The 22,775-nt window shown below is 40.0% G+C and overlaps 1 protein-coding gene across 1 annotated transcript in view; it reads right to left on the bottom strand.

Moving 5' to 3' along the window:
* Pkd1l1 (polycystin 1 like 1, transient receptor potential channel interacting) overlaps nucleotides 1-22,775 on the bottom strand; it is a 140,174-nt gene that overhangs the window by 94,808 nt on the left and 22,591 nt on the right. Inside the window, exons 6-12 of the mRNA XM_077110056.1 lie at nucleotides 17,362-17,532; nucleotides 11,907-12,026; nucleotides 11,270-11,438; nucleotides 10,342-10,581; nucleotides 7,794-7,926; nucleotides 3,867-4,073; nucleotides 88-269 (exon numbers count right to left, since the gene is read on the bottom strand). Coding sequence (XP_076966171.1) covers nucleotides 88-269; nucleotides 3,867-4,073; nucleotides 7,794-7,926; nucleotides 10,342-10,581; nucleotides 11,270-11,438; nucleotides 11,907-12,026; nucleotides 17,362-17,532 — 1,222 coding nt within the window. The remainder of the gene's footprint in view (nucleotides 1-87; nucleotides 270-3,866; nucleotides 4,074-7,793; nucleotides 7,927-10,341; nucleotides 10,582-11,269; nucleotides 11,439-11,906; nucleotides 12,027-17,361; nucleotides 17,533-22,775) is intronic.

Consider the following 22,775-nt stretch of genomic DNA (forward strand, 5'->3'; position numbering starts at 1 on the left):
GTTATACAGAATTCTCAAATGATTTTTCCCAACATTCCTGAGTTTGAAGGAGTCCGAGTCTGAGAGGAGCAAAGCTCCCCATCTCACCTGAGAGCAGCCCCCGGGTAGTCTGGGTCATAGGACTGGGATCCTTGGAGGATGATGGGGGTTGAGGTAGCCCTGGGGATGAAGAGGTGTGTGCCCTCCGAGATCACACTGACGGGTGCCCTGCTTTGCACTTCCACATCCACGCAGTAGTTGCTGTACACCACGCTGCCCTGGATCTGAACCTAGGGGGTCAACAACAGGGGCGTATCACACAGGGTCAAAGCAGGTGCTCGCTGGATCTATACACATGACACTAGAAAGGGAATAGGGGTGTGTGTATATGCATTCTTGGGTTCAACTAAACCAGTCACTATTGTCAAAATAAACCACCTACTGTGCACCCCTTGGAGAATGGCTGAAGGCGAGAGTATGAGCATTTTCCTATCAAGTCAGGTTTAATCTGCAAAGTTGCCTGGGCTTGTGAACATAGAACTTCAAATAGCAATATTCCATGTATGCCATTTTGTGACAATTCTCAAACCTCTTCTGTTAACATTTTTCTGACTTTCATCCAAATGTGTGTTGGACTTTAAGAACTGTAAATGAAATTTCAGACAATGCTTTTTTTGTTTGTTTTGGTACTGGGGATTAAACCCAAGAATGCTTTACCACCGAGTTACATCTCCAACTCTTTTTATTTTTTATTTTGAAATGGGGTCTTGCTAAGTTGCTTAGGGCCTCAATAAGTGGTTGAGGCTGGCTTTGAACTTGTGATTCTCCTGCCTTAGACACCCTAGCCACTGGAATTACAGGCATGTGCCACCATGACTGTGTCAGACAAATACTTCTAAATTTAGAAAACATAAAACAATTTATAAATAAAGCATTCAAAACATTCTTTTAAAATTTGAGGGTAAGCTGTGAGCAGTGTTTGAAAATATATAGTCTAACCCTTGCCGTACTTTTCTCTGGACTTGGGCTCATCCCTTCTAGATTTTCCTCCTACAAATGCACCCTGCTGGTCAGGTGCCTGAGTATAACCAGAGATAGCATAATGAGCACATGATAAAAACTACGATTTACACCCCCAACCTGTATTTACTCAGTTCCTCCAGCACCAAGGAAGCCCTGAGAAGGCTCCAAGCCTGTGAGCTCAATGTGGGAGGCGCTGGAAGGTGCAGAGGTGGGAGAAGCTCAGAGCCTGAGGGTCTGATCACAAATATAACATCCAGATGAGAGCAGAGATGGAAAAGCAATCAATTAGAAGGCAGAGGCAGGACAGGAGGCTGCTGGAGGGTAAGGACATAGCTAAGGAACAAATGTACCAATAGATATTGATGTCAGAGCATGGACCCAGCCCTGACCCCTCACATGGCCAGCAGGGTTCTTATATGCCAGTTGGTCAGAGTCCTGGGCTGGACATGCCAGCCTTCAATGCCTGCCTTATTAGCTGTTTCATCCCATCTCCCTTGCTGTACCCCCACTCTCATGAAGCTGATGGATGGAAAGAGAATCCCTTGGCTATACTGCCAACTGATTTCCTGGATGGAAGGAGGATTTTTCCAAAATCCTCCTGATTTCCTGGTCACAAACAGACCTAAAGAATGGTGATGACACTAGTACTTAAGGTCTGCAGAGTAGATGAACAACAGTATGAGGTATCTTCTGGAGGCTGATCATAGCCCATCTAGGGAGCATCCTCCCACCCACTCATGCCTCCACCAGGGCACCAAGATTCCTAGAGGACAGCTCCCTCAGTGACCTCACAGGACCCTGCCTCTGGACTACTTCATGTTGACCTCAATCTTCCACCAAGAATCTGCTTCCACCAAGGCCAGTGCCTAAGATACCCCATGTTTAGCCACAGGCACAGAAAATCTTCTTGTTCTTGTCTGCGACAATGAACAGTACAGATTTACAAATTGAGATAAACCAAGCAGCTTGAATCAGGAACTCATACCATTTTCTATAATATACCTACTAAAACATTTCCAGTATTTGAAAATTAAGCTTAAGAAAAAGAAATAATATGAATACTCATGGTGCTTTTTATATTGCACAGAAATACCAAAAACCTTGCCTCCTTTTTGAGCCTCTTTCCTCCCTCCCCCTGAAGATGTGGCTTTCTGGCATAGCTCTCTCCATCTGCACTCCTTGCCAATTGGGGGCTGTGCTCCCTGTCCCCTGATGGCTCTCCTCTGGCTAGATGGCTGTATCCAGCTCCACCTTAGCTACTACCCACTTTCCATTCTGTTGTCTTGACAGACATGGCGCCTGAATACTCTCCAGAAATGTCAAGCTCAACCTCTTAACATTGAAGTCACAATCCACCCCAGGTCTCTGGTCATCTTCAGAAGACCCCCCCACTGAAGCCCATTTTCAGACCATTTCCCACCATTCTGCTTATAAGCCCCACCTGCTTCAGCATGATCATCCCCCTCCCCATGCATGTGACTCACATTAGGGGGCATTTTCCGACAATTGTTGATCCTGGTCAACAAAGATGTGGCTGAGGGTTCAGGGCCGCTCCTCCCTCAGAGTTTCCCATCACTGTTTAGACATGAATCATATCTTCTGTAGCTTGTTGGGGTCTGTCTATCTCCCCCAATATGTCATGTGCCCAAGTAGGCAAAGACATTATTTCTCTTTGCATCCCTTCCCAGCACACTCATAGGTACTTGGTTTCCATTACTCAGCTCCACTCACCAGGTCTTACAGATTCTCTTTGAATTTTCCCTTGAACTCTCACAATTAGTTATCATGGCAAATCAACTGCTCCTATCAATCCTGCTTTGCTCTTTATTCCATCGTCATCACCTGTTTCAGCCCCTAAGTATTTCTTGACTTGACTTTTAGAACACTCACCCAGAAACCCATCCTTCAATCAGTTTCCGATTCTCTCTCATTAATATTTCTAGAGAAGAACATGCTTCATGCTCAGAAACATTGTTTTTTCTTATGACCTGTAGCTAACAGAGTTCCTCATGGTGTAGTCTATGGTCCTCTGTCACTCGGCCAATCCTGGTGTGTCTAGTTCTCACTGAGATAAGTACAGGATCAAGAGAAGCATGTGAGGGCTCCGTTTGTGATATCCAGCACAGATCCAGTGGGATCCCTTCCTTGATTGCCCTTGAGGCTAGTGTGTGTGTGCAGGGACCCTGTGGTGAGCTGTCTGTGGCCTGAGCTGAGACCAAGGCTCAACAGGACTATGCACCCGACAGAGTGAAAGAACACCATTCCTCCACTGCAGAGATTTTTGGGTTCCCAGTCTGGTATCAAGGAGTAACTCCTCAGTCTGACAGCTATTGTGCACTATGCCTGGCCAAGTTGCTCCCCACACCCCACTTTCCATGCCTGTGCACCAACTGTTTTCAGGACCCCTCTTTCATGGAGCCCACTCTTGTAATGGCAATGACTCCTTCTTCTAATCCACACATTTTCACCATTTTTCTAGCCAAAAATACACTGAGCACTGGCTGAGGGCCAAAGTGCCAGGTGGTCACTGTGGATACCATTCTCATGGCCCTACCCTCTGGTGATGGTCCTCCCACCTTTTCTGGGTGACAAACTCCTACATGGCTAAGTCAAATATTCTTCTGGTGCACAGGAAGGTTTAGTTAAATAAACTAGAAGGAGTTTTTCATCGATTATGTTAGTATTTGAACATATGTTCTTTGGGGAGAATTGAACATTTCTTCTAAAATCCTACCAACACTCTTCACAACCCCCATTTGTTGGTAGAACAGATATAGGATTACAAATGCTGAGCTCTTACTCCAACACAGGGTGGAAAGCATTGGTTTCAATGAACTGGCAATGGCACCAGGCAGTGAGCTCACCTTGGCAATGGCAGTGTAGTTCCCGCACGCCAGCGTGTAGCTTGGGAGAACGATAGTTTGTCTGTGGACATTGATGGCAGCAGGGAGGAGGACAGGGGACCCATCAGAGTCCATAAAGCTCCAGGTGTAAGAAAGAACTTGAGAAATGTCACAGAGGACAGCAGCTTCAAATGTGACTCCCAGTCTCAGGGGCTGAGACCTCCATATCTAAGTATTGACAAGAGAAGACATCCATCATATCTAATGACACAGTAAATTCTAGAAACTCATACTCTAAAATCCCCAATTACTTTGTTTATGAATCACAGGGTGGAATCTAAGGCTGGACTTGAGATAGCACCAGAGCAAATATTGCCTCTACTTCATAGAGAAAAGTAAAAAGTACAAATGGAAAAATAAGAAGAATAAGTATTTTTTCTTACATATTCCTACTGGAAAAAAAAGAGAACTTTTGAAGCATGAAATTAAGGGGAAAATATAAAAGGAGAAGGTAACTAGATTTCATTACATAAAAATTCTGAACTTCTGAATGTCAAAAATATAAAATTCAGAAAAACAATAGAACAAAAAAGAAAATTGTTTGCTATATTTTTGAGAGATATTTGTTTTCTCTATTTTTTACTTTGCTGAAATATTCTAAAGTCATTACCAGAAATCATGACATTTAAACCTTTAAGTACTCAATATATATCTCTAAAACCTAAGAGTTTTTTTCTCAGACACAAAGCTAGTATCTCACCTTAACAATTAAGAATGAATTTTTTAAAAAATTTAAAACTTAGTCCATAATAAAATATTTCTTATTATTTCTAAAACACATTGTTTTGCAACTGTTTGGGGAGGCATAGACATTCTTTTGTTTAAAAAAAAAAAGCAGGGGGAGGAGAAAAAAAAGGTTTTTTTCATCTGCTAGAACTATGAGGTTTCTAACTATGGTTTGTTAAGGAAAGCAAGAATAAATGCCTAATTCTTTATTTTATTTATCACATTCAGAATAAGAGACTGGGTCACTGGCTACTTCTAATGGTAAGTAGTGAGCTATGTATCTGCCTGTTTCGTGGGGACAGGGAAGCTGCTCTCTCTCTTTTGACATAATTGATTTTTTTAAAAAAAACATTAATATTATTAATTCAATTGTGGACATCTTTTAGATGCTGGCAGTAGCATATTTGGGACCTGGGGGACTCTCTTTGGACTGGCTCTGGTGGCCTTTTGATATGATCCCACTGGTCTTTGAAAGTGATGGGTTTGTTGCACTATTATTTCTACTTTTATTCATGCTTAAACATTTCTATAATAAAATTTTAATGTAAACAATAGTTAATAAAAATATAAAAACATATTTGGTAACATTAATAAGCTAAAAACACCAATAATACAGGAGGAATCTTAGTGACTATCCATCCATAGTCCAGATCTTGCCTTCCAGATCTTGCTGGATCTGTCCTTCCCAAGTAACCCCCCACCCCCATCCCACCGGCCTGCCCCTTCCTGGACACTGTGGGCCTAACCTTATTCCTTATTCCCAGAGTGTGGAGAAGCAATCCAGGCTAGGGGACCTTGACATGGGAAGTCCATGCTGGGTGCAAGGGCTCCCCCAAGAGGATAATTTTTACCTGAATATTTCATGAAAATTGGAAAGGTTAAAAACTTTTATATAGAGAGTCGAGAAATGGGAATTTAAGAAATATTGGTGGTCATTATAAACGGGATTTTACCTTTAGCATTATCTAATGGCTTTAGTTATTATTTAAATTACTTCTCAATTATATTTTTGTTGCTTCTACTATGAATTATGGTGTCATTCTAGAATTTGCCACAAAACTGTCCAGGTTCACATAGGCTATAGCAAATTTTAATACTTAGATGCCAATTTTCAACATATTAATAACAAACATTAAAAACATATAATCCTCATGGAGCTATGAGCAAGTCCCTACACATCAACATGTGAGAGCATAGGAGGATGCTAGCTGGTTGGCCATGGTCCTTCTGAAGGTGCTCTGTCTTTCAGCTCTGAGACATGTAGGGATTATTGCTATGGAAATGCCATGGACAGACAGAAGGAGGTTGGCACAGAACATCATTGCCAAGGCATGTGTACTGATAGAAGATGGAAATAACCAAAATTTCATAGTGAAGACACTGTTAATGATACATAATTTGTGTGAAGGACTTAACATTATGCTGCCTTTAAAATATGTAATCAAGATGCTTTTTTTTGTACTAGGGATTTAAAAAATTTTTTTTTAGTTGTAGATAGACACAATACCTTATTTAATTTTTATGTAGTGCTGAGGATTAAACCCAGTGCCTTCCACATGTGAGGTGAGCACTCTACCACTGAGCTACAGCCTCAGCCCTGTACTGGGGATTTAACTCAGGGGCACTCCACCATGAGCCATCCCCAGCCCTATTTTGTATTGAATTTAGAAACAAGGTCTCATTGAATTGCTTAGTGCCTTGCTTTTGCTGAGGCTGGCTTTGAACTTGAGATCCTCTTGCCTCAGCCTCCTGAACTGCTGGGATTACAGGTGTGTGCCATCATGCCCAACTCAAGATAACCCACCAGTGAACCCAATTTTATCATAATCACACACACTCACAAACACATATAAAAAGCTCCACATAAGAGTGTCCATGTGAACCTGGACACTCTCCACATATAAAAAGCCTTAGAAAATACTGAATATAAATATAAATACATCAGATGATGATGAATGGTAGCTATGCCTGCAGGATAGAATTAAGGTGATTTCATTTTTTTCTTTATACTTTAAGTGTACAAAATAAACTATAAAGAAAGCGGAGTTATTAGTATTGTTTTCTTTGTTTTACAGATAAGAAAATGTTTTAAAAGATTTGAAAAACCAGAATCATTAATATGTACAAAATTTTTTATGTGCAGGTCACAAATTAAAAAAAAAAAAGAAAGAAAAAAAAAAAAAAAAGCAGTGTCCCATGGCTTGGCTTCAGACCAGAGCCAGGGTTCACTCCAGAGCCTCTAGCCTGGGACTTGTGCTCTGCCCAGGTGTTATTTAGTTATTATTTAAATTACTTCTCAGTTATTTTTTGTTACTTCTACTATGAATTATATTAATTTACTCAGATCCTCTGGACTTTTGGTTGGTCTTCCACCCCAGATAATATGAGCACCCAGTACATAAAGCTGCCTGACAGCGTTGGTGTGTGCTGGCCTGGAGGGTGGGCAGGGGTCTAGCTTGGAAAGCTCTAGATTTCCTGAGTAGACTCAGGCCTGCCCCAGGCAATGGCAAGTGCTGCTGACTCCACTGCACCCTCTGGGAGTGCTGGGGCCTAAGCTGCCACAGGCCTTTCTGCTTGTCACAGAAAACGTTTTTGGCAAATAAATGCTCAGTCATGGATTTTAATTCCCACGTGTCATCTGAGCACCTTTGCCCCAAGATGTAAAATCTGCTTTAAATCAAAGACCTCAAAGGAATGCAAGAAATTAAAAAAAAAATTCCCCACTATTTTTCCTAGCCTGTAGGTGATGCTCAACAATTGATCATTTCTTTTCATTTTGGTGTTAAATTTTCCTTTCTCCTGAAAATGCTACAGTTCTCTGCATAATCAAAAAAAAGAAAGAAAGAAAAAAAAAAAGCTCCTCAAAGCAAGCTGTGTTGAATGCCAGTGTCATATAGGCAAATAAAGGACTGATTCACATACCAGAAATCAGGCTTTCCCTTCCCGTCAGGCTTGGGGTGGGCCTTGTCCCCCGTAGGACTGGCCCACCCTCTCCAAAGTCCTGACAGGGGTTCTTTTGTGTAAAATGTAGCAGTCTAGACTCCACAAAGCCTCCTTCATTCTGCAAAGGGCTGGCTGATCCTAACACCGCTCCAACAGTGTGGAGCGGTGCTGGCAGCGTGGCAGCACGGCTGAGAAGGACTCCTCAGACCCTGGTCCTACCTGGACCCGCCCAGGTCCCATGTTCTTCACTGGGGGTGGCTGGCAGGGTTCATGCACAATGAAAAGCTGCTTTCTTAGAGTGGCAGAGCTGACATTGTTGAAGACAAGGACCTCCACTATAAATTCTCCCTCCCTGGAAGGGCAGAAAGTAAATAAAGAAGATCAAAGTTGCTATACATCAAGCTCATTCACTGTTCACAACCATCCTAGATCTTCATAGTTACAGTATTTGATGGCAAGTCATCCCAAGGAGTAGCGACAGAAGAGACACAGGTTGATATCCACAGAAGTTTTCATTATCTAATGTTTTCATTATCTAATGATCAGCTGTCCACCTAGTGGTCAAGCCTAGTGCCCAATCCCAAACTGCTGTCACACATTCCAAACAAAACAGCACAGTCAGGTGAGGACCTGCTGCTCCAAGCAGCCTTTTCTATTGACCAAGAGACACACAAGGTTATTCCTTGTGTGACGAGTGCAACTGACCTAATCAGCAGGGTCTTTCTGTTTTAGTCTATTTCAGGGGTCAGGTTTCCTGAACAAACTCCTAGAGTCCTGAAAACAGAATAGGTCCTCAACATGGATCTGAATCCAGTTCCAGAAGAGGCTGGAGGGTCTCAGCTATGAAGGATGCAACACAGGTGGAGTATATGAACAGGCAACACTGGACCCAGCAGGTTGCGTTTCACTAAGGAAAAGTATGTTGATTTGGGAATGATGCAAAAGGGATTATCATTAAAAACTTTTGAATTGGAAACAGAAAAATAGTCCCATCATAAGACCACAAAGACCCTTGAGTTTCCAGGGACCAGAATGTCACTTGCTACCCTGGAGATTCGAAAGAAAGGCAAGTCCTACTGAGGCTGCAGGTTGGTCTCAGATTGTTGGTAAGCTCGGGGAAAACACTAGAGATGGCACCAAACACCACCTTCCAGAGGGCACGTCCTGGAGCAGAAGAGCATGCTGCTAGGGGTGTAGGCCCTAGATACCTGCCTCAGTATGCACCTGTCCACCAGATACTCTTGCTCAATTCCTTCCTTCCACACATGAGAATCTATTTCCAGTGGTGAAGTAATAGACTATTCAGGAGACCCATCAAAGCAGCAGAGGTGGCTTGTGTTCTCGTAATAATCTTGCATTAGAGGAATTTAGCAACATTTCTCTGGTGCTACTGCTTACACAAGGCTTGATTTCTGGATGCTTGTGCATACTCCAATATGCCCCTGCACCAGCATGAAGCCTCCATGTTCAACCTTGGCCATACTTGTTTCATGGCTGGATGCTCACTGGGAGGTCTCAACTCAGAACTCACACTAGCCAGAGACTCGGCTGGGAACCACTTGATCACACTCCTAATCTTGAGATGTGCAATCTGTGGTTTGTATCTGTGGTTCCCATGGCCTTGTCCATCTTCTCTAAGAAACACTACATTTATTTTGGATGGAAGCATTGGTGCCACTTTTCATCTGGTCATGCATTGTATAGTGACCCCATACACAGGGGTGGTCCCACAAGATTATAATGGACGGAAAGAATTCCTATCTCCTCATGATGTCATAGCTGTCATAATGCAGTAGTACAGCATATCACTCACATGTCTGTGGTGATGCTGGTGAAAACACAACTATTGTGATGCTTTTATATAAAAGTATAGCACAAGGAATTACATGGCCTTAATAAAGATAACAAATGACTATGTTACTGGTTTATGTAATCAGTATATAATACTTTCATCATTATTTCAGAGTGCATTCCTTCTACTTAAAAAAGTATGCTGTGAACACTAAGCTGTCTTCCCCAGCACTGGTCCTGTACATCTCATTTATTTTGTTTCTTGACAGCAAGTACCTGACTTATATATCTAGGTTTGTGCAAACATGGTCTGTAAGGTTTGCACAATGACAAAATCAGATAAAAACCTGTTTCTCAGAGAATATCCTCATCATTAAGTGACACATGACTATCTCCATAATACCTTGTTGCAGATAAACAGTAGGTATTCAGTAAAGACTAAACTAAAGGACAGAACGCATGCTCCTCTGAGCGACACTGAAGGCCTTCTACAATCTGTCCTAGGCACCTTAAACTTTTATCTGCCACCTCCCCATTTGCTCTTACATTCAGACCTCTCCCACTGGTGTCCTCTCCTTGGGTCTCACCTGCACTGCTGTCTGTTGGAAAGCACTCCCCCTCCCCACTTTCCCTCTGGCAAGCTCCTGCTCAGGATTCCCCCTTGGGCTCATGGGCAAATGCTCATATGTGTGGTTCCCTAGTTTCTGAAGCAAAATGAGTTGTCACCACCACACCTTGTACCTCTTTTGGAACAGGAACTCCACCCCCACCCCCACCCCCACTCCGCACTGAAGACAGCTCTTTCTCTCCATCTTTTTCCTGGATTTCAAGCTTATGAAGAGTCATAGCCAGATCCCATTTGTCTCTACATCACCTGAAAGCCAGGAGAGCTGGGAGGAACCTTAGAGCTGATCCCTGAAACCCTGAGTCCAGTTGCTATCTGCAGCAAGCTACCATCTGCCCCCACATGATTTACCTGCTATAGATGTGGCTATTGGAGCCACTCCCCGTGCTGATAGTGCCATCCCCAAAATTCCACAGGAAGGCAACATCCGTGCCAAAGTTGATTCTGCACTCAAAGGCCACGCTGGTGTTTACTAGGGCTGAGGTGGTAGACATGAGCCGGTTGGCTACAATTCTCTTCTGCACCCTGATAATGTGGGGCTTGGAGACTACACTGCTAATCCTGCTGGAGGCCTTGACCTTCACATGGTACCTATGGGATGGGAGAGTAGGGCAGGAGAGAAATTATGTCATTTCAACAGAAAGGCAGGGGGAGCTGGGTGAGGTGGCACGTGCCTATAATCCTAGTGACTTGGGAGGCCAAGGCAGGAGGATTGCAAGTTCAAGGTTAGCCTCAGCAATTTAGTGAGACCCTGTCTCAAAATTTTAACAAAATAGAAAGGGCTGGGGATGTAGCTCAGTAGTAAAGCATCCCTGGGTTAAATCCCTGATACCAAAAAATAAAAAAAAAAATAATAATAAAAAAAAAGAAAGGCAGAAGGATTGGGGACTTAATTTGTATAGTTATCAGAGTACCTAGTGATATCTGCCTTATGGGAAAAGGGGAGTAATATTTTTGGCTTCCCCTTCTTATTAGTTAGCTTCTTCAAGCAGGGGGTTGAGCACAGTCTTAGGACACATTGGTGGCTGAGATGGAACTTGAACTTGGGATTGCTTGATTTCAAAGCCCAGCACACTTTCATAGTGCCCATTGAAGGAAAGAGAGTCTCTCTCCTTTTAAATCTTATGCTTGAGCTCAATTTACAAAAGCACTCATTGGCTTGTTAAAACACAAACATGACACCCTTAAAATTATTTTGGTAGCACCAGGATAATGTTCCACCCGAGTACCAGCTGTATCACCATCAGCCACACCCATCATGACCACCATGTTTACGAACCACTGGGGGATGTGGAGCCTTCTCTGAATGCTTCTTGAAGTTGTCCTCACTGGTGGATCATCTCCAAAATACCATTCAAACTCTAGGGGTATGGTTTCCTTGGTAACAGCCATGAAGGTGATGTCAGCATCTGTAGCAAACACTGTTCCGTTTGTGTAAACAGAGACAGCTATGGCAAAGAGAGAGAGGTGCAGGGACATCAACATGGTGGACAGGAATCCATCCAGAGAGTCATCGTCTCTACTTTCCCACTTGGTCAAGGACTGTGTGAGGCAGTGAGCTAATGTGAGTGCAGGGCTACACCAAGGGCACAGCTGCAGGGGCCTGGTAGGAGGTGTGGCCTGAGTTCAAAAGCCTGATAATAGCTCACCAGGCAAGATGGCTGCCTCCAGGGTATGGGATGAGAGCTGTGAGTGATGATAGCCCACCTTTTTATACCTTTCAATGGGACCCTTGTGCCATGGTTTCTAGAAAATTCCTAGAACAAACTGCAGGGGAACCAAGAACCTGCTTAAGGGCAAAGGTGATGGGCCTCAGGTAGAGCTGATACCAGAGCTTGTGCTGCCAGTGGCTCCAAAAACCCCAACTGACACATGAGGGAGATTTTGTTAAATCTGGAATTAAAGTGAAAACATACGTTGCATCTTGTACCAAATAGTCATGCTGGTCCAAGTCTGACAGTCACCCACTAGGGTTTGAGAAACAAAGGACACATTATATGAAGAGGCGGATGGGATATGATGTATCACAACAGTGCCTGAAACAAGAAAAAGCATAGTGAAAGAAAAACAGGCTTAAAATTAGTTCAGTTTTCTCATGCAACAGACATCAATATTATCCATTTTTAGTTTTCCCTCTTTGAGTTCCAATGCATTTCAAAATTTGAAGCAAGTGCTTTGGAATCAAACAGGCTTGGAAAATATAAACCATGTCACAGAATTTCTTTCATTAAAATTTTCCTTAAATGTTTTCTCTCTCTCCAGAGAACTCCCTTCATGGTAGTGAGTAAGTTAATTCTTTTAAAATATATTCATTGCTTTGCTAGATGATATTGTTTTAAAAGTGTTTCTCCAGTGTATACTCTGAGAAGCCTTCACATCACAAGGATAAATGGAGATCCAAAGACAAGTCTCATGCATTCTAGTCCTCTAATGCATATTTTGCACATGCACACACACATGCATCACACACACATAGTGTATGTATTAAGAGGCAGATACCAAACACTGAATCAGATTCAGAAGAGGGCTATGATTTGAAACAACTCATTATAATAAAGGGATATTATATTATGTTATATATTATGTTGCTGTTCCTTTGCATGGCTTTTCGGTTTATAAAGAGAAAACTTCTATTTTTGTTCTTCATTAATTCACTAGAATTTTTTTTTAAAACCCATAAATAACAGTGATATTCTAATTAACAACAACTAAAAATTAATCCTGACCACAATCTGTCAGTCCAAAAGTAAGTAAAGTACAATTAATGGATTTAGCAAAGATTATCAGTCATTGATCAATTGGGCTGGATTAAAACTCAGAACTCCCAATTCTAGATCCTGACAGGCTACTTATTTATTCAGAGTTTAGGTGAGACAAGTCAAATGAATGGCCATGGCTGGTTAGAGTGTGCTAATAGGTTAAAAACAATTCTTCTCTATATATTCTATAACTCTTGGATGGAGAGTTTCTACCTAGGCTACCTGTATGGAAAAAGTGCAGGACAAATTATAAGAATTTGCCATGAATAAGTTCACTGAGATGCATGTCCCTCTGGGTTCTCCTTTTATTATTTCTGGGAAATGCTATAATTCCATAATTCCATCTACTTGGACCACTCTGGACTCTTCCCTCTATAACACATGGCTGGAGTCCTCCTACAAGCTTGGGGTTCCTCCCCTGACCTTGGGGTTCCTCCTCTCCCGAGGATAGTCCACGTTTTGCATTTACTATCCCTGCATTAAATCATGAAGGTCCTGATCAGAGATATGAATGGAAAGTACTCCCTCAAGGGATGGCTAACAGTCCAACTATGTGTCAAATATATGTTAATAAAGCAATCCAGCCACTTAGAAATCAAAATCCTGAACTACAAATATTTCACTATATGGATGATGTATTATTGGCACATAAAGATAAAAACATATTGCTGGAATGTTATGCCACACTTACAAACTTATTAAAAAATTATAATCTAGAGATAGCAATAGATAAAGTACAATTAAATTTTCCAATTAATTATTTAGGAGTTCTATTATCCTCAACCATGGTCCGTCCACCAAAAATTCAAATACGAGTAGATCAACTCAAGTCACTTAACGACTTTCAAAAGTTATTGGGAGACATAAATTGGATAAGGCCTTATCTAGGCATACCAACAGGAGAGTTGGGACCTTTATTTGATATTCTAAAAGGTCCATCAGATCCAAACTCACCTCGCATGTTAACTCCTAAAGCAAGAAAGGCATTGAAAATTATTGAAACATATATGGAAAATATACATTTGGATAGAATTGATATAAGTTTGCCTTTATTATTTATTGTACTACCAACAAAAAATATTCCTACAGGAGTATTTTGGCAAGAAGGTCCATTATTGTGGATACATTTATCTTATTCTCCTAACACTATTCTTACTAGGTATCCTGAGGCTGTAGGACAATTAATACTCAAAGGAATAAAAGCAGCGAAGGGAGTGTTTGGAATTTCTCCCAATAAAATTATTACTCCATATGCTATGGATCAAATTGATGAGTTAGCTAATGAGTTAAATACTTGGGCAATAATCATGTGTAAATCTAATGTTTCATTTGATAATCACTTACCATCTAATCCTTTGTTGTCTTTTTGGTCTAAGCATCCTGTAGTTTTTCCAAAAATGACAAGAAAAACCCCTATCATGAATGCTCCAAATATATTCACTGATGGGTCAAATAATGGTACAGCAGCAGTAGTTACCCCTGATCAAACTTTTACATTTTTAGTACCCAAACAATCAGCTCAAAAGGTAGAGCTTAATGCAGTATTACAAGCCTTTTTAATGTTTAAAGATTCTGTATTTAATTTATTTTCTGATAGTCAGTATGTAGTTAATGCTATAGTATCTCTTGAAGATGCTGGTAGGATTTCCCCTTCTTCTACTGTTTTCTCTTTGTTTTCCACTATACAAAGTCTAATCTGGGACAGAAAAGATCCATTCTTTATAGGACATATCAGGGCACATACAGGATTGCCTGGAGCCCTTAGTTTGGGCAATGATTTAGCAGATAAAACTACACATGACATACATATTTTCTCTACACTAGAAGAAGCTACGAATTTTCATAAAAAATTCCATGTTAATGCTAATACTTTACAAAAGCGTTTTAAAATAACTAAGGAACAAGCCAGACATATAATAAAACAATGTCAAAATTGTGTGACCTTTTTACCACAAGTTAATCTTGGAGTCAATCCTAGAGGACTGATACCTAACCATATTTGGCAGATGGACGTCACACACTTGCCAGAATTTGGAAAATTAAAATATTTACATGTTACAGTTGATACTTCTTCCGGATTTTTGATGGGCTCCCTTCATGCCGGAGAAAAAACTAAAGATGTTATAACTCATTGCTTACAAAATTTTGCCACTGTGGGCGTTCCTAAACAGTTAAAAACCGATAATAGTCCTGGCTATACCTCTACCTCTTTTAAACAATTTTGCTCATCATTTGGTATTACTCATATAACAGGAATTCCATACAATCCACAGGGACAAGGCATAGTTGAAAGAGCTCATCAAACTATTAAAACGTACTTATTAAAGCAAAAAGAGGGAATTGGAAAGGGGTATATATCCCCCAAAGATAAACTTAAAATAACGCTTTTTACTCTAAACTTTTTAAATTTGGATTCATCAGGACTTAGTGCTGCGGAAAGGCATATGTATCCAAAAAATGTGCATAAGCCTAAAGTTCTTTGGAAAGATATTCTAACAGGACAATGGAAAGGTCCTGACCCAGTAATTGTCTGGATTCGGGGCTCTGTTTGTGTGTTTCCACAGGGAGAACAGCAGCCGATTTGGATTCCAGAAAGACTAACTAAAACGATTTCTACAGATCGAAAAGAAGATGATTTGACTCAAATCCATAACAGCTGATATCCAGAACTCCAGCTTGGCCATTCTTACATCTGCAACAGTGATTAACCAGGATGCTTTTTTCAATATCTATTTTATTATTGCATTTTTCCACATCATAAGGCTCTATTTTTATTTTTTGAGCTCATACAAACCTAGGTTAATGTTTTTCTGATCAGTTTTATTTTTTGACTGTGGAGTTTTTAAACATTGCAATGGAGATTTCACCTAGGTAAAGCTACAAGGCCTTTATTATTATCTTATGTGTTGTACGTTTGTTTGCACATTTGTGTTTTGTGTTGTATATCTGTGTGTGCATATGTCCATATTTCATATATGAGGAGCGCTCATGAGAAAATGGATCCAAATTATTATTTTTTTTATTCACGTGATTTAAATGGCTTAATTTAAATTAGGTAAACAGCTGTTAAGGATTGTTTTTAAAGGTGGTTAACAGATCTGCTTGTTTACTAATTTAAATCAGGTAAACAGCTGTTAAGGATTGTTTTTTAAGGAGGTTAACAGATCTGTTTGTTTACTTTCACCTTTCCTTTTCATTATATTTAATAATTCTTTTCAGGATAATGTCTTTTTAGCATCATTGCCAGAATTCCTATCTTCATCCCAATGAATATAACTCAACAAGTATGCTCAATCAAGGAGTCAACTTACTTTGGGAGGCAAAGGACTTTGGGAGGAGACGGACAGATTGATAGATTCCTCCACTTTGAACTGCTTACAGAACTTGCCTAGACTATGTAACTATCGTTTGGTACAGCGAATTGTGGTAATGCTGGCATATCTTTGCTGATGGTGTCACCAGTGATCTTTGCTGATGGTGTCACCAATGATGCAATTTTTCCAAAGGAACTGTCAATTGGCTTGGTGTCGTGGCATTTCTGTATCCTCCTCCCTTCTGCTAGTGATGGTCTAAAATTTGGGGGCCAATGGCTATATGCTGGACCGGTAGTCAGTGACAGGTATGATCCAATTGCAGTGGTATCAACCTAAGACAGGAGGCTGACGCCTAAAGGTCAGTTGCCTAAAGGTCAGTTTTCCGATGACGGGTAAGACCATATGTTGAATTGGACAACCTACCAGGCACGGTCCTTAAGCCACATTAACCTCACTCCCCCACTGGCACCAAGGCCAAATTTGGGGGCCAACAGAGGTGAGGCAAAGAACCTCACCCCCCCACTGGTGCATAGACCTATCCACAAGTATGGCTGTATGCTGGACCGGTAGTCAGTGACGGGTATGATCCAGTTGCAGTGGTATCAACCTAAGACAGGAGGCTGACGCCTAAAGGTCAGTTTTCCAATGACGGGTAAGAGCCATATGTTGAACTGGACAACCTACCAGGCACGGTCCTTAAGCCACATTACTTGTTGTTTAATTAATCAGAAGGGGGGACTCCTCTATAACATTGACATGAAGGGACAGGTCATCTACGTTACAGCTGGGTGTGGGGAGAATGTAAGTAGACAGGAAGGAAATTAGAAAGCTCCTGATATACTTTGAGGACTCAGCATTGATCCTCGGTCTGGGCAGTAGCTATGGCTGCGCCATCTTCCTGGAATGTCCCACACACCTGTCCTTCATTGCTCATCATATGTGACAACAATACCTCAGGCAGTCCCAGTTCCCACAGTTACACATAATCCCCCTCTTCTGAACGTTCATAGCCATTCTTAAGAAACTTTTCTGTTCCATCTCCTTATTTTCATGTATTTATCTTAATATCTTTTCTAGATTATAAATTCCTTGAGTCTAAGACCTTGTGAGATTTCATTGTCATATTCCCCCAGCACACAATGTTCTGTAATAACTATGTTCTGAATAAGGGAAGATTACAACATGAAAGTAATGTCAAATGTCATATTGTTAAAACTTGGATGGTGTAAATAACTCAGAGAGTCATCCTGTATTTAGAGCTAAGGTCTGGTTGCTCAGCCTCCAGACATGGGTCTTACTTTTCTGCTTCGGGCGGGAGCCAGCAAAGACAAGGACTTCATCCTGGTGGACACTGCTGGAATTCATGAACACAGACACAGCCTCACAGCCTATTTCCACATAATAAGGTCCAAGCTCCACTTTGGTTCCATGAAACTTGTAAATAACAGCCCTGAGCATATAGACTCCTTCTGGAAAAAGAAGACAGAGGAAGAACTTGGTGAACTTTTAAATATAGGCATAACAGTTAACATCTGCACACTGGTCACAATGGGGGGACTAGTCTGGGAAATCTTGCAGCAGCAGCATATCCATTTAAGAATGCACTCACACAGTTCACAGAGCCCCACACTCAACTTGGCTCTGTGTGTGGTTTAGTGTTCTGCTGAAATCTGTTGAAATTCGGCCTTGTGCATGACCTTCTCTTGGCCACAGATTCCTTCTTTATGCCTTCATCTGGCCAACTTACCCCTACTATGACCCTCTTTTAATGATCCAGGCAGAATGGTGGCTACATCTGTCATTTGTCTGCAGAACTTGGGTTATGCTTCACTTTCAGGCTTAACTATTCTAGTCAGGAAAGTAATTAATCAATAGATACACAATAAATGCTTATGAAATGACCAGTCAAGTTTTTCAGGATGGGAAGCCCAAATGTTAAATCATTTTTTCTAGGCACAGAGTATGCGATTATTTCTTAGGAATTGAGGTGGTCTTTCCTCTCTTCACTTTCCCAGAAGGTTGCAAATAACAGCAGAATATGTAGAAAGGAGGGAAGTACTTTAAGGAATTAAACATCTATGGGGAAGAGTAATGAATGTGGTTGTGGAGTACCAGGGCCTGGGGGATACTGTACTGAGTGAAGGCCAGAGGGAAGGCATCTGGTCACATTACATGTGCAAGAATAGGTACCCTTTCCCAAATTGTAATCTCACTTGGAAGCTACATCTTAAATGCTGAAACATCATTGATAGCTTTACCCCAAATATCTTATAACACTTCCTCTCACATCTGTGTCAAAAAGAAAATCTGCATGTGGATTTTAATAAATAGAAAGCGAAAGGGACATTTGTGCTGATCATTACATTTAAAGTATATTTGTGCTGATCATCACATTTAATTAAGAGCTGTGCTATGTGTGAACCAATATATTGTTCCTGCTTCATTTTAAAAGAAGAATTTCATATCTACCAGGTCAGAAAGGCAATTTGTCTAGTAGTTAGGAGACCCCTCCACAGGCTTGTTTGATGCTAGAATATTATGTAGTCAGATCTTAGGTATCCTTTACCTAAAAGTTGGCTTTAGACTTGACCTCTAGTAGGAGATGAAAAAATCAACTTCTCATTTTAGTTTTAAAGCAACTACAAAAAAAATCAATGCATATGTATTAAAGTTGTAGATATTTAACATTAATAGAGCAATTGCTGATTTGAACATAACTACAGTCAGCTTCCAATCAACTCTTCTAGGCATTATCCAAAGGTGATTAGGAAAACAGCAATAAAAAAATGAAAACTTGTTTTTTTTTTTGAGAAACAGAAGTTAGCTAATATGTTTGGGATATAAAATAGATGCAAGAGTTGCTAAAATTAAGCAAAAATTAAGTGTGAATGAGCAAGAACCATGCTGGGGGGAGCACAGGGAAAGTATCCTGAAGTGAGAACCCAGAGGCAAAAGGACTCAGTGACTGTGAATGTCATGAACACATACGGGGCACATGCATAGCACTTTCAGACAGCCATTTTAGAAAACAGCAACTCTTTTAATTATGAGTAATACTGATGAAGAGAAAAAGGAAAGAGACAAAAGGAAGGAAGGAAGAAGGAAAGACCATTCAGAAGATACTACAAGAGTTAAGAGGACAAATTCAAGAGATTCTCATAACAGAGTAGGATCATTTGCCAGAAAGCCATTGTTCACAAGAAGATAAAAGGATATAATAACTTGGGAAATCATTAGTTTCTATGATGTAAGACAGAGAGGAAGTGCAAAAATGAAGGCAGCATTTCAAAGAGCATAACAGAGAATAGAAACTGCAAATGCAAAAGAAGAAACATAAAGGAAATAATGATAAAGACAGGAGAGATGAATTAAAAATAAAGAACAAAAAAATTAGAAAAAGACAAAATAGACCCAACATATGTATGACCAGAATCTTCCGAAAAGAAAGCTTAAATATTGGAACAGAAAAATAGAGATATAATTGAAGAAATTTTTCCTGAAACATTAAAGGATCTACTGGGGACAAACTTCAGTGAGTCAGGTGAGAACAGCATGGAAGGACTAAGAGTGAGAAAATGTATCTAATTCTAGATCTAGGATTAAACTACAGGTGGAAGAACAGGTGACAGAAAAACATATAAATGTATACCATGACAGTGGGAAATGATATAGCAAGGCACAGTTGGGAAGAAAGAGAAGACGAGATGGAGTTGTAAAATAACACAGCTTGCTTGTAAGTAATTGCTAGAAATTTAAAAGCATGAGGGGCTGGGGTTGTAGAGCACTTGCCTAGCATGAGTGAGGCCCTGGGTTCGATCCTCAGCACCACATATAAATAAATAAATTAAATAAAGATATAAAAAAATAAAGATAAAATAAAAGCATGAAAACTTAACCAAACAATTAAGAAGTATGTAAGCATATATAAGAGCAAAAATAAAAATACTCATGAAGATTATTTAAACGATGAAAATTGGTTTGTGGAGAGAGAAAGCAGACTATATTAAATTTTGTTATTGCTCATAGTGGATAATGAATGGGTTCTCTAAAGAAGTAGGGCAAAAAGGGCACTTTATAGGGAGTGGGGTTGTGGCTCAGTGGTACAGCGCTCGCCTAGCATGCACGAGGTACTGGGTTTGATATTGTGTCCACCTAAAACTTAAGAATAAATATTTTTTTAAAAAAGGACTCTTTATAAAAACCTCTTTATAAATAAAAGAGATCAACTAAGACAAGGCCACAAGCCTTCCATATAACAGAACACTAACTTGGACAAACATACAAAAGGGGCAGGGGAAGTCATTTAATGAAGCATATTTTAAAATTCTCAGAGCCCATAATGTAAAATATGACAGATCTAAGGCTGAACACCTGTTATGTCATTAAGACAAATGCACTCATCTCATCTATGAAAATTTAGCATTACCAGAAGGGCTCACACAAAAAGCTGGCTTCCAAGAGAAACATTATGACAGTGACTACAAGGATGTCCAGAATTATGGTAGGCTGTGTAGTGAGATGGGAATTGATCCATGTAGCAGAAGCCTGCCCATATATGACACAAAAAAGCAAGATTCCTAGGCCACCTGGGTTTATTCAAGGAATTAGGATGCACAGTAAAAGGAAGAGTATCCCTCTACAATGCACCAAAAAAAAAAAAAAAAAGATTAAAAAAAGGGAGAAAACCCAGGCATTGTTGTGCACATCTGTAATTCCATCAACTCAGGAGGCTAAGGCAGGAGGATTGTAAGTTTGGGGCCAGCCTCAGCTATTTATTGTCTCACTTTAAAAAGGGATGGGAATGTAGTTCAGTGGTAAAATGCCTCTGGGTTCAATCCCCAGTAATAAATAAATAAGGGGTGAGGAGAAAGGGTAAGGAGAGGGCTTGGTCATCCTACTTAAGACAGGGTGCTAAGCACATAGGAGAGTCACATCCCATCATTGCTGATCCTCTGGCCGTATCTTACTTAATGTTGTTCAGCCCACACACCTTGGTTGAACAGTAGGGAACTGGATAAGAGGGTTGTGACTCACCAGAAGCTGCTAAGCAATCATGAATTTTCATTTCTAACACTGACTGTACTTTAAATCACAAATATCACAGAATTTTTAACAAAATCAAAATAGTAGCTTATCATGCTAGTTAGGAGAACCAGAATCACAACAATAAAAAGCCATGTGAGATGTGGGAATGTTAAATTTAAGCATCCAACTCAAAATGGAAAACAAAAAAAACAGAAAGAAAGGAAAAGGGAAAAAAAAACTAATTTCAAAGCAGAAACTAATAAATTAGGGAAATATAAACAAAATTCCAAAGCTAGTTTTCTACATAGACTAATAAAAATGTAGTCAACTTGATTGAGAAAAATAGGAGAAAGAATAAAGCACACAAATAAAAATGATGGAAGGAAATAACTATAGATACTGATGAAAACTATGACCCAACTTTATTGACCTCTAGGCCAATAAATTAGAAAACCTTGATTAAAGAGTTACTTTTCTAAGAACAAATAACATAGAAGAACTAACTACCAGAGAAGTAGGAAAATCTCAATAACTGAAATAGAGGAAGGTGTCAAGCCACAACAAGACAATGAAGAAAACAACCACTCTCAGAGGGCTGATAAGGAAATTCTTCAAAAGACGATAATTATTTTAATGCTATTTAAACGGTTTTAGGACAAAGAAAAGAAAACCCCTGTATAACATTAATACCAAAGTCCAAAACTATTTAAAAAAAATCAGTGACTTGTTCTTGGATGGAAAGAATTAATATTGTCAAAATGGCCATACTACCAAAAGTGTTATACAATTTCACTTAAAATCCCAACAATACTCCTCATAGAAATAGAAAATGCAATCATGAAATTTATTTGGAAAAATAAGATATCCAGATTAGCCACAGCAATCCTTAGCAAGAAGAGTAAATCAGGAGGCATCACAATACCAGACTTTAAACTATACTACAGAGCCATAATAACAAAAATAGCAAGGTATTGGCACCAAAACAGCGTGTAGATCAATGGCACAGAATAGAGGGCATAGAGACAATACCACATAAATATAGTTATCTCATACTAGACAAAGGCACCAATAACATATATTGGTGAAAACAATGGTGCTAGGAGAACTGGAAATCCATACGCAGCAAAATGAATTAAATCACCATCTCTCACCATGCACAAAACTCAACTCAAAGTGGATCGAGGATCTTGGAATTAGACCAGAGACCCTGTGCCTAATAGAAGAAAAAGTGGGCCCAAATCTTCATTATGTTAGAGTAGGTCCTGACTTCCCTAACCAGACTCCTAAAGCACAAGAAATAAAATCAAGAACTAATAAATTAATTAATAAATAGGATGGATTCAAACTAAAAAGCTTCTTCTCAGCAAAGGAAACAATAATGTAAAGAGAGAGAGCCCACAAAGTGGGAGAACATCTTTACTACATGCACATCATGTAGAGCACTAATTTCCAGGATATATAAAGAACTCAAAAAACTTAACACCAAAAAATTAAATAACTCAATCAATAAATGGGCTAAGGAACTGAACAGTCACTTCTCAGAAGAAGATACACATTCGATCAACAAATACATGAAAAAATGTTCACTTCTCTAGTAATTAGAGAAATGCAAATCAAAACTACTCTATGATTTCATCTCACTCCAGTCAGAATGACAATTACCAAGAATACAGGCAATAATAAGTGT

Source organism: Callospermophilus lateralis, chromosome 1, assembly GCF_048772815.1.
Source record: "Callospermophilus lateralis isolate mCalLat2 chromosome 1, mCalLat2.hap1, whole genome shotgun sequence".
Taxonomy (NCBI): domain Eukaryota; kingdom Metazoa; phylum Chordata; class Mammalia; order Rodentia; family Sciuridae; genus Callospermophilus; species Callospermophilus lateralis.